Source organism: Ursus americanus, chromosome 20 (assembly GCF_024610735.1).
Source record: "Ursus americanus isolate L20-20 chromosome 20, mUrsAme1.1.p, whole genome shotgun sequence".
Classification (NCBI taxonomy): Eukaryota; Metazoa; Chordata; class Mammalia; order Carnivora; family Ursidae; genus Ursus; species Ursus americanus.
Genome location: NC_142146.1, coordinates 23487322 through 23505125, shown reverse-complemented (window position 1 = coordinate 23505125; position 17804 = coordinate 23487322). Strand labels below are relative to the sequence as shown.

The 17804-nt window shown below is 40.2% G+C and overlaps 1 protein-coding gene across 4 annotated transcripts in view; it reads left to right on the top strand.

The window, feature by feature from the left end:
* Positions 1–17804, top strand: part of KAT2B (lysine acetyltransferase 2B) — a 98259-nt gene that overhangs the window by 16989 nt on the left and 63466 nt on the right. For all 4 annotated transcript variants that reach the window (XM_045791665.2, XM_045791664.2, XM_045791666.2 and 1 more), the window contains exon 2: positions 12899–13025. In XM_045791665.2, the coding sequence (XP_045647621.1) occupies positions 12899–13025 (127 nt within the window). The remainder of the gene's footprint in view (positions 1–12898; positions 13026–17804) is intronic.

Here is a 17804-nt window from a genome sequence, read left to right as displayed (position 1 = left end):
CACCAATAATGCATGTAAGTTCCTGTTTCTCTACATCCTCACCAACACTTGTTCTTTTCAGTGTTTTTGTTGATAGCCATCCTAATGAGTATGAGGGGGTCTCTCCTTGTGGTTCTGATTTGCATTTCCCTGGGGATTAGTGATATTGAGTATCTTCGTGTATTTATTGACCATTTGTATGTCTTTGGAGAAGTGTCTATTCAAGTCTTTTGCCCATTTTTTAAATTGGGTTTTTTATTCTCTCATTGCTGAGTTGTAAGAGTTCTTTATATAATCTAGATACTAACCCCTTATCAGGTATTTGATTGGCAATTTTTTTTTTATTTTGTGGATTGCATTTTCACTCTGTTGATTGTGTTCTTTGATGCACTGGAGTTTTTCATTCCGATTCAATCCAGTTTATTTTTTTCTTTTGTTGCATGTGTTTTTGGCGTCCTATCAAGACAGGACAGGACACTGAAGATTCAGTGTCCTGAAGCTTTTCCTCTGTTTTCTTTTAAGAGTTTTGTAGTTCATTGGGGCGCCTGGGTGGCACAGCGGTTAAGCGTCTGCCTTCGGCTCAGGGCGTGATCCCGGTGTTATGGGATCGAGCCCCACATCAGGCTCCTCTGCTATGAGCCTGCTTCTTCCTCTGCTATGAGCCTGCTTCTTCCTCTCCCACTCCCGCTGCTTGTGTTCTCTATCTCTATCAAATAAATAAATAAAATCTTTAAAAAAAAAAAAGTTTTGTAGTTCAGGTTTTATGTTTAAGTCTTTGATCCATTTGGAGGTAATTTTTGTATGTGGTGTGAGGCAAGGGTCAAACAACTTCTTTCTTTTGCAAGTGAATATCCAGTTTTTCTAGCGTCATTTATTGAAAAAACTCTCCCTTCCCCATTGAATGCTCTTGGCAAAAATCATTTGATTTTTATGTGAGGGTTTATTTTTGGGCTCTCTGTTCTATTCCATTGGTCTATGCTTAACTTTTTAAGAAGCCACCAAACTCTTTTCTACAGTCGCTACCATTTTATATCCCCTCCAACAGTGTTTGAAGATTCCCATTTCTCTACATCCTTGTCAACATTTTTTATTGTCTGCTCTTTTGATTATAGCTATCCTCAAGGGTATGAAGTTGTATCTCACAATGGTTTTGGTGTTGACTTTTAAACATTCTACTTTCGTCTAACCCGGAACAGAAACGTAGTAAAATAGAGTGAGAACCTCCACACACAACGACAGGACCACAGTTATCTGCATGAACATACCCAGTGCAGCTGCAGGGTAGACTAAAAAAGTTCAGGCAAATCTCTTAACATCTTAGAGCCTCAGCTTTTTCTTCTGAATAATGGGAATAATTAATACCTTTCTCATACAGGATGAGATAAGAACAAGTGTACAAGTGCATTTCTCATTTTAGGTGCTTAATAAATGTTGGATTCACAGTTTTACTCCATAAATTACCCTTCAGTGTGTTCTTGGCTGTGGGATAATCCCTGTCACTGATTTCAGTTTTCCAGCAAATAGGACTTCCCAGTATTTCAAGCATGACTGAATGCTGCTAGTCAGCTTGGCTGTCTTTCTCGTGTTCCTCTGGATGTCACCCAAATACCTTCACACCCGTCTCATTGACACCAAGTGAACTGTAAGCACCCTGCTCCCTTCTCTGTCAGTCATCTGAGTCATGATCGCTTGTTTATCCAGTTTAGCTTCCTTCTCATGCTCTGTCCTGGCTTCTGCAGACAACAACGAAGGCTGCTGCATTCTCTTGCCGTACAACCCTGGATGCTACTGGGGCAGAACCGCTTTTATCCTGGGCCTGTTGAAGCAGTCCAGTGGCCATTTCTTCTTGGTTCTGCCGTGTCTGTAGAGACTTGCTCTTGGGGGAGACAAAGTCATCTGGGCAGCTTTCCCCTCCTTGTGCCCGGGTTGCTAGCTGCTGCAGTAATTGGCTTGGCCGCACGCTCCCTGAAAGGTTGTCCTTCCGCTGATCCTTTGTGAAAGCCGCAAGGCCTGTCCCCTTGGGAGTTCCCGTAGATAGCAGCTGTCTTGCCTAATTAAGGAGAGGCATGGGAAAGGTGTTTTGAAGGAAAACCTCTTATCTGGAAGAACAGTGGCTGGGCCTGCACATCTGGAAAGGAGATATAAAGGCCAGGGCAGAGGGCATGGTGGCGGCAGCTTGGACCATGTGGCAGAAAGTGCTTTGCTGGCAGCCAAAAATAATGACATTGAATGTTTTCTAAAGGACTTGGTATGTCCTCTTCAGTAAATTGGGGAAGAAGTCCCACACATCTTAAAATTTTTGTGCGCTGAGGTTTCCGAGAGTCCCATGGTGCTTGTACGCGTGTAGGAAGTACTTGGCATATCCTACAAAAAAAGAAAAAAATCCTGAAGCAGGTGAGCCAAGCTCAAGGAATTTCCAGGTATCTCAGAGGGGTATAACGTGAACCACTTAGAACTGCTTAGGAAATGTTGGGACTATTCTAGGCATAAGCTGTTAGGGTCCATAGCAAAGACTTGGGGGGGGGGGGTTGGGAGGGTAGATTCCTTTTAAATTCTAGTGCAGTGATGTCCAATAGAAATATAGTGTGAGCCACACATGTAACTTAACATTTTCTGGTAGCCACATAAGTATTAGTTTACTAGAATTGCTGTAACCAATTATCAACGACAAGGTGGGTGAAGCAACAGAAACTTTCCTCATTCACAGTTTTGGATGCCAGTGATCTGAAATTGAGGTGTTGGCAGGGCCATACGCCCGCCAAAGGCTCTGGGAAAAATCCTCTCTTGGCCCCTGGCTGTCCTTGGCATTCCTTGGTGTGTAGATGCATCACTCCAAGGAATGAGTCTTTGCCTCTGGCTTCAGTTGGCCTGTGCATCTATGACTCAGGGTCCAAATCTCCCTCTCCCTTTTTAAATAAAAGCACCAGTTACAGCTTTTAGGGCAGTCGAAATCCAGGATTATTTCATCTCAACATCCTTAAGTAATCATATGTCCAAAAATCATACCAGTTTTCAAATAAGATCCCTTCTAGGGTTCCAAGTGGACATGCACTTAGGGGGACACTGTTCAGCCCACTCCAACACATGAAAAAAGGAGAGAGAAAAGTCAACCATTAAATTTTATCAATTGTAATCTATTCTTTAACCTGATATTCCACAATATCGTTATAACATGTAATCAATAGAAAATAATTCTTAATGAGATATTTTAACATTCTTCTTTTGTTTTTGACACTAAGTCTTTGATCTCTAGTGGTTATTTTACGCTTACAAGGCATCCCAGCTTGGACCTGCTACCTTTCGAAGACTGGGTACCCACTTATGGCTGGCTGCCACATCCTGGCCCGCACAGTTACAGTGCTGTGGGGCTGACAAAACGTTTCTATTTCTCAGTGTTTTGCCTGTGTTTTCTTCTTCTCTCCTTTGCTCTCTCTGTCCTTTTATCTTCCTATTAGTTTTCAGGGAATTTTCTATTTATTTGGAAAAAGTCTCGTTTGTCCTGAACAAAAGACGTAAAAGTCTACTTTGTGAAAGCTGCTGGGAACCCAGGACTCAGTGGGGGAAGCAAAGTGAGCCAGTTTTGAAAGAAAAGTCCTTTATTCAGTTACATTTGTAAGTGTTTATTGTTGGTTGAATTCATTAAGCACTTCTATCACAAGTAGCTTAAGTAAGTGTGGTTAATATTTAGGATGTAACATTTTTTGTTAGTAAGGGCAGTATAAGACTTTATTATTCCAAAATCTCTCTGCCATGAGATCTGAGACCCATTTTCAGCCCCCCATGAACATGGCCATTCTTCTCTGTCATGTTAAGACAAGAAGGGGAATAAACTTTTCTTTCTGGGCTGACTACTTTTAAGTTTGTTGCAATAGTGAAGTTAAGATTTATATCTCTAAAAATCTGTATTGTCTTCTTTAAGAATTGCAGGCTTGTTACTTTTTGGCTTGAACCTCAGTAAAGGCTTTTTATAAGCAACCCCACGGGGAGAAAAGTTTTGGATCCTTGAATTCTTAAATGTGGTTTGTGATAAGAATATGGTTTCTACCCTTCCTCCCCCACGACTGATTTATACTGAGTCTCTGTTGTTGTCATTGGAATTTTTCTGGAATTATGATTCCCCTCAGATAAATTAATGTTAAAGAAAATTAGCAAGCAACCCATGAATATGAACCGTAGAGAAGAATATAAAGTACAATGTGGATGTCCTTTTCCCTCCCCCATTTTTGCCCCCTCCCCCATAAGTATGTATCTGTCTAGTTTCTCCATGTATCCAAATACATACATGTTTAAATTGCCTATTCACTAATTTAAAAAAAAAAAGAGATATTGGATTATGCTTTGTATTATTCTATAGTTTGCTTTTCCAGCCTTTTACTCGGACCTAGAGAGGTTCCAAGTCTACACAGTTAGCTGTGTAGATAAAGGTGGTATAGTAGTCTGTGGTACCAATCTACATAACTTTTTTTTTTTTTTTTAATCAGAGAGCGAGAGAGCGCGCCAACGTGTATGCACAAGCGGGGGGGGGGGGGGAGGAATGGCAGGTAGAGGGAGAAGCAGGCTCCCTGCTGAGCAAGGAGCCCGATGTGGGACTTGATCCCAGGACCCTGGGATCATGACCTGAGCCAAAGGCAGCTGCTTAACCAGCTGAGCCACCCAGGTGTCCCCCAATCTACATAACTTAATAAATTCTTTACCTATTGCTTAGATTTTACCCAACATATATTTTCCTTTAGTCCAATAAATGGTATACGAATATCATTGAGCACATGGGAGTATTTCTGTAGGAATGCTTCCAAGCAGTGCACTTGGGCCAAAGAGCATGAACATTGCAGTTTGGTCTCTGAAAGGCTCTACCAGTCAGTGTCTCCTCCCACACATGGGCTATGAGGGTGTGTGTTTCCCCACATCTTGGTCCGCTTTAGATATCAGTGTCAACCTTTTATTTATTTATTTTTGCCAATTTAATTAGTCTGAGGAAATATGTCGCAGGGCTTTTAATTTTTCATTTCTCCATTACTAGTTACTTTGACCATTTTGTAGGTTTATTTGCCATTAGCATTCATTTTTCTTGGAATCACCTGGATTTGCGATTTTTTTCTATTAGACTGTGCTTTTTCTTATTGTTTTATAGATGATCTTTATATATTCTGAATATTAATACTGTTACATATGTTGTAAGTACTGATTATGGAACTTACAGATTAATTTGAGGAGAATTGATATCTTTATAATACAGTGTCTTTCTATCATGAACAATGCATATTTCCTTGTTTCAGTGAAGAAATTCATCCAATCTTTAGTAGAAGGTTGTGGTTTCCTGTATATATATATCTTACTCATCTCCTTGAAGGCTTGTTCCTAAGTATTTGATGGTTTTTGCCATTAGGGTTTTTTTTCCTATTACATTTTCCATGTGGTTATTGCTGATACAGAGAAAAGTTTCTGAGTTTTGTATGTTGATCTTATTATCCCGCCAATTTATTGATTTCTTTGTAAGTTATGACAATCTCTAAGGATTGTATGCCAATTTTTATAGCTTTTGTGTATTTCCAGGACAGTGTTGAACAGTGGATGTATTGAGGGCTTCCTTGTTTTAGTAACTTTAATCAGAATGATGTGTCTATTTAGTATAATGTTTATTTTCAAGTTAGGGTAATTTTCTTCTATGACATTTGATATTTTTAAAAATCAGAAATCGATACTGAATTTTATGAAAAGCTTTTTTGGCATAAATTGTAATTCTTTTTTCTTAATTTGTTAATGTAATTAATTTGCTTGAAAGGATTATCTTTGCATTCTTGTCATAAACTTTACTTAGTTATTATGTGCCAAAATGCATGATTTTAATTGTGTACTGTTGTATTTAACTTACAAATATTTTATTTCAGTTTTTTGGTTTTTTTTTTTTGTGAGATTGGGCTAATGACTTTCTCGGTGTTTTCTGCAATCTGTTTTTGTGTCAGGGTTATACTGGATTCATAGAATGACATGTGAGTTTTTCATCTTTTTCTAATGCTCTGAAACAATTTACAGTAAAAGGAATAATGTGGTCCCCTGCTGTCCAGTGTGGTAGCCACTAGCCACAGATAACCATTAAGCACCTGAAACATGGCTCATCTGAATAGAAATGTGCTGTCATATTTGCCTTGGATTTTGAAGACTTAGCATAAAAAAATATGTAAAATGTCTCAATAATTTTTTAGAAAAATTATTAAAAATAAAATTTTGTTAAAAACTATTAGATATAGATTAAATAAAATTATTAAATAAAAATATTAAATAAAATTATTAAAAATAAAAGTGTTTTTATTCTGATTACTTGTTGAAATGCTAATATTTTAGATGTATTATATTAGATTTATTGTTTTCTTTTACTTTTTAAAATATGTCTACTAGAATATTAAAATGTTTTTATATGGTTCACATTATATTTATTTTGGATAGTTCTTGAGAGTTAACTGGAACTTACCTATAAAACCATCTGATCCTGGGCCTTTTTTTAAGGTCTTTGACTACCCTTTCATTATCTTCTAGGGTTGTTAGAAAACTTTACTACCTATTAAGTGAGGTTTTATAATTTGTATTTTCTTAGGAAGTCGCTTGTTTCATCTGGTTTTTCATATTTATTGATACAAAGTTCTAAGAGTACTTATTTTACTTATAAAATAAATCTTTAGTTTTACCTCCTTTCTCACTGTTCTTTTTCCCTGCCTTCTTTAGAGTTGTCAAGAGTTTGTTTATTTTAATGGTCTTTTCAAAAAATTAACAATTTATTATACTGGTTAGGTATATGATTTTGTTTGTTATTGATTTCCCTGATTTTTTTTACATTAGTTCCTTTTGTCAATTTTTCTTGAGTTTATTTTGTTACTCTTTTTCTAGATTATTGAGTTGAATGAGTAGTTTGTTTATTTTTAATCTTTGTGTTTTCCCCATAAATGTGTTTAAGGGCATATGTTCTCCTTTAAGTGTTGCCTTGATGGTACCCCATAGATTTTGATATATCGTGTTCTTACTAGGTGGTTGTGTATATGTAACCTGGCCATCTCTTTCTCTTCACTTCCGTTTTGTTACAAAATGTCCACCAAGATCACTCAATATGCCTTTGAATGACTTCCCACTGCTCTTAACCTATTGTGGAAATGGAGCTAATTTATTTTTTAAGGAGCATCACTTTTTACGTAACTTGTAAGCGGTCCAGTCTTTTGTTCAGTAAGAGCTGTAGCCTCTATCATAATGATTGGGGCCAGTATCCTCAAACTATTTCCATAGGTTGCATCCTCTTCAAGTCCTTGCTTTAAAGTATTAACTGTCATAGTTCCTCATGACCTCACCGTTCACCCAAGGAGTACTCCTACCATATTGTCATTATCGGTGCCACCATAATCTTTATTACTACTTCCATTTATTCAGTATCTACCCACATTAAGTGCTTAATGCCCCCAACAGTCTTGTGAGATAGGTATTTTAAAATCCACTTTATAGATTGGGAAGCTCGGAGAGGGTATGTGATTCACTCTAGATTCACATAGTAAGTGTTGGAGCTAAGATTTGAAACGGTATTTCTGTAACTGCAAGTCCTTTCCTCTTGACCATGACATTGATGCTGTATACGGTCACCTGTGGCTTTTCTACCAACTTCAACCTAAGCTGAAGCATTTTGCTGACCCAGATTTTGCCTGCATTCCTTCTCCTGCTGCTGCTGTGAGTTGGTTGAGAGCAGGGTGTTGAGGGGCAGTGGAGAAAGAGAAAGAGCCCTTGCAAGAGCGCTTTCCCAGAGTTTCCTGCCAGTCTCTTTTGTGATGGCGGATAGCCTCAAACTTCATGTCTTTCCTCTGGCCCCTTTTCTCTATCCCTGGCCTCTTTGCTCCTCTAGAGTCTGAGGAAGGCAGTATAGCCTGAAAGAATGTTCTAGTTCACAGACTTTGCTGCAGGAAGATCTTGTCTCTTTCCACACTGTCTGGGAAGATTTCCAGGAATCTGTTTGCTGAGCAGAGCTTCAGGAGGAATACGTATGCATCACCTGTTTGATTCAGTCCCAAAGTCTTATCTCTTCTGGGCCAGTGGTTTGCACCCTTTGGTTTTTAATTTAGGCTGAATTTTTAAGATAAATATCACGACTAAAAAAAGCAAGGGGCAGGCAGAGATCTCTAAATGATCTCTATTTTTAAAAAGTAATTTTATAATATATTTGTTTATAGTGATAATTTTAGAATTTTGAACTATACATGTTCTTTTATCCCCTTCATAAAAATCCTAGAAAATTCTGACACAAAGAAGGTGAACCTCCCTCTTTTCTCCTCTGCTACCCAGCCTCAGGAGAGTACCACGGGTCTCAAATTCCATAAAAATGTTTTGGAGAAAGTAGGTGCCTACATATTTGACTTTACATGAGGTCAGGGGTAAGAAGTATGTTCCAGAGCACACACATGCTATTCTCCTTTGGAAATGAACTGTTCTTCCCCTCCTGTCATCCCACTTGAAGGGTCCCTTGTCTGTATAGATCTTCCTGACATGCTCCTATTAGTGTGTCAGTGTGTGTGCGTGTGTAAGATTTTATTTTTAAGTAATCTCCACATCCAACATGGGGCTTGAAATCACAACCCCGAGATCAAAGGTTGCATGCTTCACTACCTGAGCCAGCCATGCGCTCCAAGTGTGTGTGTGTGTGTGTGTGTGTGTGTGTTTCATGGATCCATTACTAGTAACCCTTCCTTTTAAATCAGAGATGCTCAACTTTGTCTACACATTGGAATCACTAGCTTAAGAATAATATTGATGCCTGGGACCTATCCACAGGGATCCTGATATAATTAGTCTGGGGTCAGGTATAGGTATCAGGCTTAACAGAGCTCCCCAGTAATTCCAATATGCCTCTAAGGTTGAGAACCATGGGGATACAGTTTTATTTTTTTCTCTTATTTATTTATTTATTTATTTGAGAGAGAGAGAGCTTGTGCAAGGGACACAGGGAGAGAGAGAATCCTAAGCAGGTTTCACACTCAGCACAGAGCCCAACATGGGGCTCAATTCCACGACCCTGAGATCATGACCTGAGCCAAAATCAAGTCGGCTGCTTAAGATTTTTATTTCTTTATTTCTTTATTCTTTATTTCTTATTTATTCCTTATTTATTCTTTATTTCTTTATACCTCTAGATTTTTATTTCTGCAGAAATTCGTCGTGTCTGCAGTATCTGGTCCTATGATTGACATGTAATAGGTGCTCAGTTAGTGTTTGAAGAGTGAATAAGTAGTGCATAAGGGAGTAGGAAAGGTTCGCATTCTGCCTGCGCTTTTCCCTCTGCGCTCTTCCCACCCAACCTCCAAATACAGAGAAAACACTCCCTGTTACATTGTCTTCTGAGGTAATTCATTCCTAAACTGTCTTAGGTGAAAAGCTATGGTATGATCCCATGGATTTCAGCCCCAAGTACGATATGGACAGATCTCTTACCTGTAGACTCGTACCTTTGAACCAAAAAGTGGTGTTTTGTCAAGGTTGATAGCTCTTGATAGAAGTGGGAGTGTGTAGGCCCCAGTGCTTTTGAATCGATTCAGAGCAAGTTGGCTTCTCAAGCTTCCTTGTAATGAGGAATTTCATGTCTCACTGGGTCACTGTCTCTCCGAGAATCTGGAGTTACAAATGCTGGCTGTGGGTGGTTTTATTCTGGTCCATACGGAATTCCTACCAGTTTTCCTGCCTGCCCGTAGAAAATCTGACAAAGAAAGAGACTTGGGCTGTGGTTGCTACTGTGCCCAGATGCAGAAGCCATCACGTTTGTCAGATGCTAATGTGGTTACCTAGGTGAGTGAGGACAGATTCCCAGATTACATAATTCCCTGGGGTTTTGAACTGAATTTATTACCCACCTGACCTCCAGCCCTAAAGTTAATCTTGGGCTTTAGTAAATGATGAAACTCTTAACTAGCCTACTTGGCATCTTTATGGTACTTCCAGGTGTATCTTGTGTTCTGTTGGTGGGCCTTAGTTAAGGTACTAGAGTTCTTTCCATCTAGATATCAAAGAGATTTATAAATTCTGGAATGTACGAGTAATTATTGTGCTTCCCTGTGTAAAAGAATGCATATCTGATCCTGGATTGGAAGTTAAAAATGAAAGGAAATAGGATAATTTGCTCCTGTAAGTTAGTGATAGAAAAATGGATGCCTTAGTGGGTAATGCTAAAGGAAAAGAGAAAGTGGGGAGGCTTTATACAAATGAGGAAAGGAAAAAAATCAAAGAAAGAAATGAGTTTGAAAACATCTGGCTTCATGTCTTTGTGTTCTCTTCAAGCCCAGAGGACCCTCTTGGGGAAGGAGAGACAAGTAACCAAGCTGAAGTCCTTCTAATTACCTGTGAGGCCTTGGAAGATTCCTTCTACTTTCAGCTCAGCTCTTTCCTTGCCTCACAGCTCTCTAGCCATGTTGGTCCTTGCCCTGTGTTGAGCAAGCCAGCCACTCTTGACTTTGCACTGGCCGTTCCCTCTGTCTGGGATGTTCTTCTACCATATATCTAGTGGTCAGCTCCTTCTGCTCCTTCAAGTCTTTGTTTTATTGCCACTTTCTCAAAAAGGCCTACTTAAAATTGCAGATTCTATCCTACCCTCCCCCAACCCACCTTTACCCATCTCTTCATCTTTCTTTCCATAGCACTGTCGCTTTCTAATATACTGTATAATTTGTTATTTGGTGTTGCCTGTTTGCCCCAGCCCTCACCACCCCAAGGACAGGATCTTTATTTGTTCACTTCCATACCTAGCAAAAGTACCCAGCACAGAGTAGGCCCTCAAGACATACTGTCGAAGGAATGACGCAATATGCATTGTAGTTCTTTGGCTTGGAAATCAGTTCTACAAACTCAAAGGTTTTGGGCCATTGCTGTTTCTCCTTCTAGGTTCAGCCTGCTGTATTTAATTAATTTGTTGGGACTATTACCATCATTTCTCTTTCTCTAATCAAAGGCTTTTTTGGAAGGGGCAGCTGGATCAGACGAGCTGCTCAGAAAGCCAGAGGCTGTGGGAGTCCCTTGAAGTAGATATTGCACTGCTAGGAGAGGAGTGGTCCCCAGTGGGGATGGTTTCCTCCATCCCTACAAAGATTATAGGGATGCTTTCTGGAATGCAAGTTCTCATGAGAGTCCTTCTCAAAAACACAGCCCTTGAGAACTTTCCAATCTCTGAAGAAGAGGATGGCTCGTTGTAGGGAATTTCAAGGCCCAGTTCAGCCTAGTAACTGAGCGGTGTGGTTAACCATCTGATGCCTGGCCAAACAGAAGACGGTCACTTGAGCTACTCACTGGGGGCTGTGCTACTAAGTTGCTGTTTCTGGTCTTGCCTTCTCCATCCTCATTGCGATAAAATGTGAGAAGCAGTCAGGTTGGGCTTGCCAGGCAGTCACAGGGTCCAGTGAAAAGGACTTATCTTCAAAAGCATAGGGACTTATCTTCAGAAACACATTTTCCTTCCACCTTGGCCTTCTTGCCTTGCCAGTTTTTTATTCTTTCTTTTCTTACTGTCCTAGATGTACGCCCACTTCGGGAACTGTCCCTGTCTTGGAGAATTTTCTGTATGCAGTTAATTTAAGGTAGCAGCCATTCTATCATTTTCTACAAATCAGACTTCTGTTAACTTGAGCCATTTGCTACAGGGTTTGGGGGTTTAGGGACTGGGTTGGGGAGTGGGAAGCAGGGAGAAAAGAACTGTGATCAAAGATGTAACACAAAGCCCAGGCACAAATATCTGTGTAATTTGTTTTGTTAGTGCTGTTCAGGAGAAGTAGAATGTGAACCGCATAAGTAATTTTAAATGTTCCAGTAGCCACATTTAAAAAGTGAAAAAGAAACAGGTCAAATGACTTTTAATATCTTTTAACTCCGTGCATCTAAAATATTAATGTTTCAGCATGTAACCAATGTGAAGATTATTAGTGAGATATTTTGTTTTCACATTAGTCTTCTAAATCTGGTACGTATTTCGTATCTGCAGCACATTTCAGTTGGGGCTAGCTAATATTTCAAGTGCTCAGCGGCCACGTGTGGCTAGTGGTTACCATATTGGACAGCGTACACAGAAGGCTCTCACCCACAGTCAGTCAGCTATGTTACATGTTATTTTTATGACTGAAAATAGTTGAGATCTTTCTATCCTCGTCCTCCACTTTATAACCCAAGTTACCACAAAAAGGCTAAGTCATAAATCATATTCACTGTTCTCAGAGAAGGTAGGGAAATGCGAAGAGTATGGAAGATTTCTAGTTAAGGGTTGCTAAAATAATAAATACTGGTGTTCTGGTACAAGGAACCTGAGAAGTATCATCAATGGAAACCCCAGACTACACGGTGAGGCTCTCTCCATTTCTAAAGCTGGGAGCCTACGAAGGAGTTGGAGGAGCCTGCGAATGTGGTATCAGCTGGGTGTGTCCCTCCTTGTGTCCATGAGATTGCTAACTTCCTTAGTTTCGCGGGTTTCCTTTCTGGTCCATGGGGCAGAGTTGCAGCTGGAGCCTTCGAGTGTGCAAGGCTCAGTCATGGCCAAGGCCCCAGCTGTGTTCCAGGGACCTCAGAACAGTCTGGCTTGTCGCCTTGGCCAGCTTTATGGATGCGCCCCCTCGGAACTGACCACTCCGTGGACATTTGCTTGGGGCCACGGTACCAAAGGGCACCGGTCTGCTGTCTGAGCTGTGGTTGTCAGATTCCAGCCAGCAGAAAGGAGACCAACAAAAAGACCTCAAAACCCAAAACATCTAGATCAAATAGCCGCTTTGCCTTTTTCTGTCTTTGTTTCTTGTGCATATGTAGGAAATTCTTAAGTCAGGAGTGGGGAGGGTAGCTGTCCTGTAACTCGTGGGTAGTGATCTCACGTAAAGCATCGAGTCCATTGCTGCCTGTTACATAATTTTATCTCTCTTTCCTTTTTTAGGCCGAGGAGTCTTGTAAATGTAATGGCTGGAAAAATCCCAACCCTTCTCCCACGCCCCCCAGAGCTGACCTGCAGCAGATCATTGTCAGCCTAACAGAATCCTGCCGGAGCTGTAGCCATGCCCTAGGTGAGTTCCTCCGTCTTCAAGGGACCTTGAACGATGCCATTGTTGCCTGAATTCCGTGGGTTAGCCATGCTTGCGTGCTGTTTACCTCCGAGTGAGGCAGTAACAAAAGAGTCCATTTAGTCTCATGAATTTGCTTAATGTGAGACAAGCCCCGCACTGTTCACACAGACTCCTTACCCATCTCTTCCCCTTTCCCCTAAGAGCTGGATTCAACTGGGGGATTGCCAGAGACGAAGGCGACAACTGAGCTGGTTGGAATAAAGCGTAACGTGCCCTGATTCATTCTGATCGGGGCCTGAGGGTCTTTGATCTCCACGGTAGAAAGCTCAACCAACTGGTTGGTTGTCTAATTGTTACTACTACTACTACTAGTACTATTATTATTATTATTATTTTCTGATTGCCTGAACTTTCTGGAAGTGCTTCATTTTGTCCTTGGATTCTTTAGTTTCCTGCTTCTGGAAGCTCTTTCTTCATTGGCTTGTGTTTGGTGAATGTTTACTTGTGTTTTCCCTTTCAACCTTCTTATCTCTCCCTGCAAGATAATCATTGTCAGTTTGGCAAGATGGACTCTGCCAGAGTTACTCAATAGGACTGTGCGAAAATGTTCTTGTCCTGATATGAGTTTTAAGTTAAAAATTTTTAAATTGTGTTTGGTTTGGGTAGATAAAAGTTAACGGTAGTGGTTTCCTCTGTATTAAAATTCTAGTTCATACAGGATCATCTTGGAATATTATACTTTACGCCTTCAGTTATCCAGTCTCCCAAAGAACGTCTCTATGTCCAGTTGACTTCGGCTTCGGCAGAACATTCTCACTGCAGTGGCTTTTCCCCCTGACCGTTTCTAAGTGGGTGCCTTCTTTGGGACGTCATCTCTCTTTCAAGCTTCTTGGTGATATCAAATCGGGCAGCATCAGCCTTCAAGGTAGCATGATGTCAGGCCAGTCTGAAGCTTTATTTTGTACTCAGCTGGAGAGTATTTCAATACTTTCAGAGCAAAAAAGCAGATAATGTGATCTTCCCAGGAAGTTACTGCAGAGGACTAACCTTCCGAGAAAGGAAATGGAGACCACTGATCTCACAAAAGAAATAAACACACTAATAATTACATCACTGTATAACTGGCATTTAAAATAATGTAAGTCCTGATTTTTGAGACAGCCAGCACAACACCTTTGCTCGTAACTTACCTTTTCACAATTGATCCCTGAGCGAGTGCCCTTTAGAATTTGCCTCAGGAAATATGATGCAATATAAAGCTGGCTCAGAAACTTCTTAAGCACTGGGCTTGAACTGTATTTGGTATTGATTGGGAAATCCGATTATCTTACATCAATTAACATTTAAAAACAGAGTCTTCTTTCTTAGCTGAGCAGATTGTCTCCATTCGGAGCATGTAAACAGACATGAATGCCCAAAGGCAGAAATGGCCTTTTACAAAGAAAAGCCAACTTTGTTCCCTTTTATATTTCTTAACAAGCTTTGAAAACAAATACCTTTATTGGATGATACATAACCAAGAATGGAGGGGAAAAAAAGTACATGTCCTTTGACCTGGCAAATCCCTGCCAGAAATTTAACCTACCTATAAATTAAGACGTACCCTCAAATTAAACTCAAAGAACAGTTAATTACAGCCACATTAATGATATTCAAAGAAACTAGAAACAACCTAAATACCCCCATGTAGGAGATAATTGCTTGAATTATGAAAATCTGTATTATAAAATTCAATATGGCTATTAAAAATGATATATTTTCCAATATGGAAAGACATTCTTAACGTATTATTAATGAAAAAAGCAAGTCATTAAGCTGCTTAATTGGAAGTTTTATAATTTAGGACTACATTAAGGATGCACCAGCCCAAGTTCAAATCGTGGCTCCACAACCAGTCACTGAGTCAGGGCATGTTATTTCATCTACCTGGAGCTCCATTTTCTCAGCTCTGAATCAAAGTTAATAGTATTTATCTCATCGAATTGTTGTGAGGCTTCAGTGAGATAAAACAGAAAAACTTAAGAACAGTACCTGGCAAATTATTGTGCATTACTAACTATCAGCTCTTCTGGTTAGTTGTAGAATTCCCATGACCACCAGAGTTCTTTCACTTCAACCAACAGATAGGAATTCTGCCCAGCTTAAATAAGAAACCAGTGTTTATAAAAGGGTACCAGTAGCTCCCAGAAGCTGAAAACAGAGGGAAACCCAGTTCCAGTGTGGTCCGGGGATTCTCAGCTGCAGAAATCTGTGGGCCTTCTGTCCAGGGCACCCCCACGGGGTGATTCAGCTCCATCTGCCCTGTCCCTGTGAGTACGGGCTTAGGAGGATTTACATCCCTAGAGGCTGGGATGCGATTGGTGTGGCGTCTACCGTGTGCCCCAACCCTCAGTTGCAGCCTTAGGGAACTGCATGGAAGGTGGTTATTCCCACGCAGGCAAGCTGACTTAAGAACAGCATCACGAGCACAATCTCATTTTATCAGTTTAGAAAATATGACCTGTATTTTCATATGTACTAATCCAACAGATCTGGAAGGATTATGTTGAGTTGCTGACAGGGCTTTTCTCAGGGCACTGAGGTTTATAGGTGTCTTAAAAATATATTTCCCTGTCTCCTTCTTTTCTCCCCCCCCCCACCATATTCCCCTCTATCTCTCTTCTGTCTGCTTTCTTAAAATTGAAATGTCTGTACATTTTCAAGGGCTCTTGGAATTGTTGGTGAAATGCCATAGTTTGTTTATTTGTCTTATCGGGGCTCTAGAAAACTTTTTTCAGAGGTTACGCTTCCTCTCCCTCACACCCCTCCCCTTTAAAAAAACTTTATTATGGAAAAGCTCCCACATATGTAAAGGTAGAAAGAATAGTTTAATAGGCACCTTGTACTTATCACCGGCTTTAATAATTATTAAAATTTGCCAATATCCCAAGTGCCTGGGTGGCTCAGTCGGTAAAGTATCCAACTCTTGATTTCGGCTCGGGTCATGATCTCACGGTCCTGGGATCAAGCCCTGAGTCAGGCTCTGTGCTCAGCCGAGAGTCTGCTTTAGATTCTCTCTTTCCCTCTACCTCCCCTCCTGCTGGCTTGCTTGCTCATGCTCTCTCTCTCTCAAATAAATAAATAAATCTTTAAATAAAAATTGGCCAGTTTCCCTCCCCCTCACCTTTTTTTTTCCTTTGGCCAGAGTATTTAAATCAGGTTCCACACATATTTTCTTATTCATGCAGATTATTTCTTAGATATTACCAACAAAGTAGAGATTAGGGTATAGGGAATTCCGTTAGACATTATGCAGGCCTGAATTCTAAAATGCATTTAAATTTGTGCGCACTGATTTCCATGGTCACAATGCTGAGTATGGTGGATTTAGTCCAGTGATCATGCACGTGTGTCAATCTGGAACATTCCTGTACTTACCAATACATAAGCTTCAGGCTTCTCAATTGAGACCATGACTGTTCTGTTGTTTGGCTGTTGGGTACCCTTTGGTTCAGCCATACATTTTCTCCTGACAGTGAGCCCTGGTTTCATGTGGTCTCCTGACAGTTAACTTCCATCCCAGATGTCCTTGGCCTGCCATCATTGGATACTCCTCTGTGTCTCCTGGGTATAAAACGTTCTGGTGGGAATTGGGAAATGAGAATTCCAGGCTGGGCTCAGCAGTTTACCAGTCCCTTAACCTCTCTGCAGTTTGGTGTCTTCACCTACAGAGTGAAATGGTTAGTCTGGACCCATGCCGTCCAGAGTTATAGCCACTTGGAACGTGAGCTAATGAGCACTTGAAATATAGCTACTCGGAATTAAGATGAGCTATAAGTAATAAATACATGCCAGATTCTGAAAGGTTAGTATGAAAAAAAGGGAGCTATCGCATTAATACTGATTATATGTTGAAATGATATTTTAGGTATATTGGGTTAATAAAATGTATTATTAAAATTAATTTCACCTGTTTCTTTTTTCAGTGTTGCTAATGGAAGACTTAAAATTACACATATGACTCACATTATATTTCCTTTGGATAGCGCTGGCCTAGAACTTTCTGGTCCATTCTCTGAAATTATTTGTTATTTGGGAATTGGTACTGTCAAGTTCAGTTTATAGAAATTTAACAAAGCGTCCTAACAAAGCGCTTCAGTGGCCCAAACATTTCTCCTTGTTTTAGTATTAATAAAAATTCCTTACCTGGGACTGCTTATTTAAATAGCAATCTGCGGGGGCGCCTGGGTGGCACAGCGGTTAAAGCGTCTGCCTTCGGCTCAGGGCGTGATCCCCGCATTATGAGATCGAGCCCCACATCAGGCTTCTCCTCTATGAGCCTGCTTCTTCCTCTCCCACTTCCCCTGCTTGTGTTCCCTCTCTCGCTGGCTGTCTCTATCTCTGTCAAATAAATAAATAAAATCTTAAAAAAAAAATAGCAATCTGCTTCTGTGATCAAGAGATAGGAAACACACCATTGTGATCAAACACAATTGGAGTTTTTGTTGTCATTTTGGAGTCCATTGTTCTGAACTGTGCTAGGACATTCTGATTATTAAATTTGACTAGTGATAGATTTTTGCAGTTGTATATGGGAGGCTTTTGGTTATTTTTCAGTGCCATCGCTTTTTTTCTGATAAACATACACACATATACATCACACAGACACACTCATATTTAAACATTACAGTGGTAGAAATTGACAGTTGTTGTTGTTTTTTTTCCTCCTGTGGTTACCTCTGCTTACCTGCTTATTTACAGTAGAAACTTTCTAAGGAAAGTAAAGACTAGCATTAACCA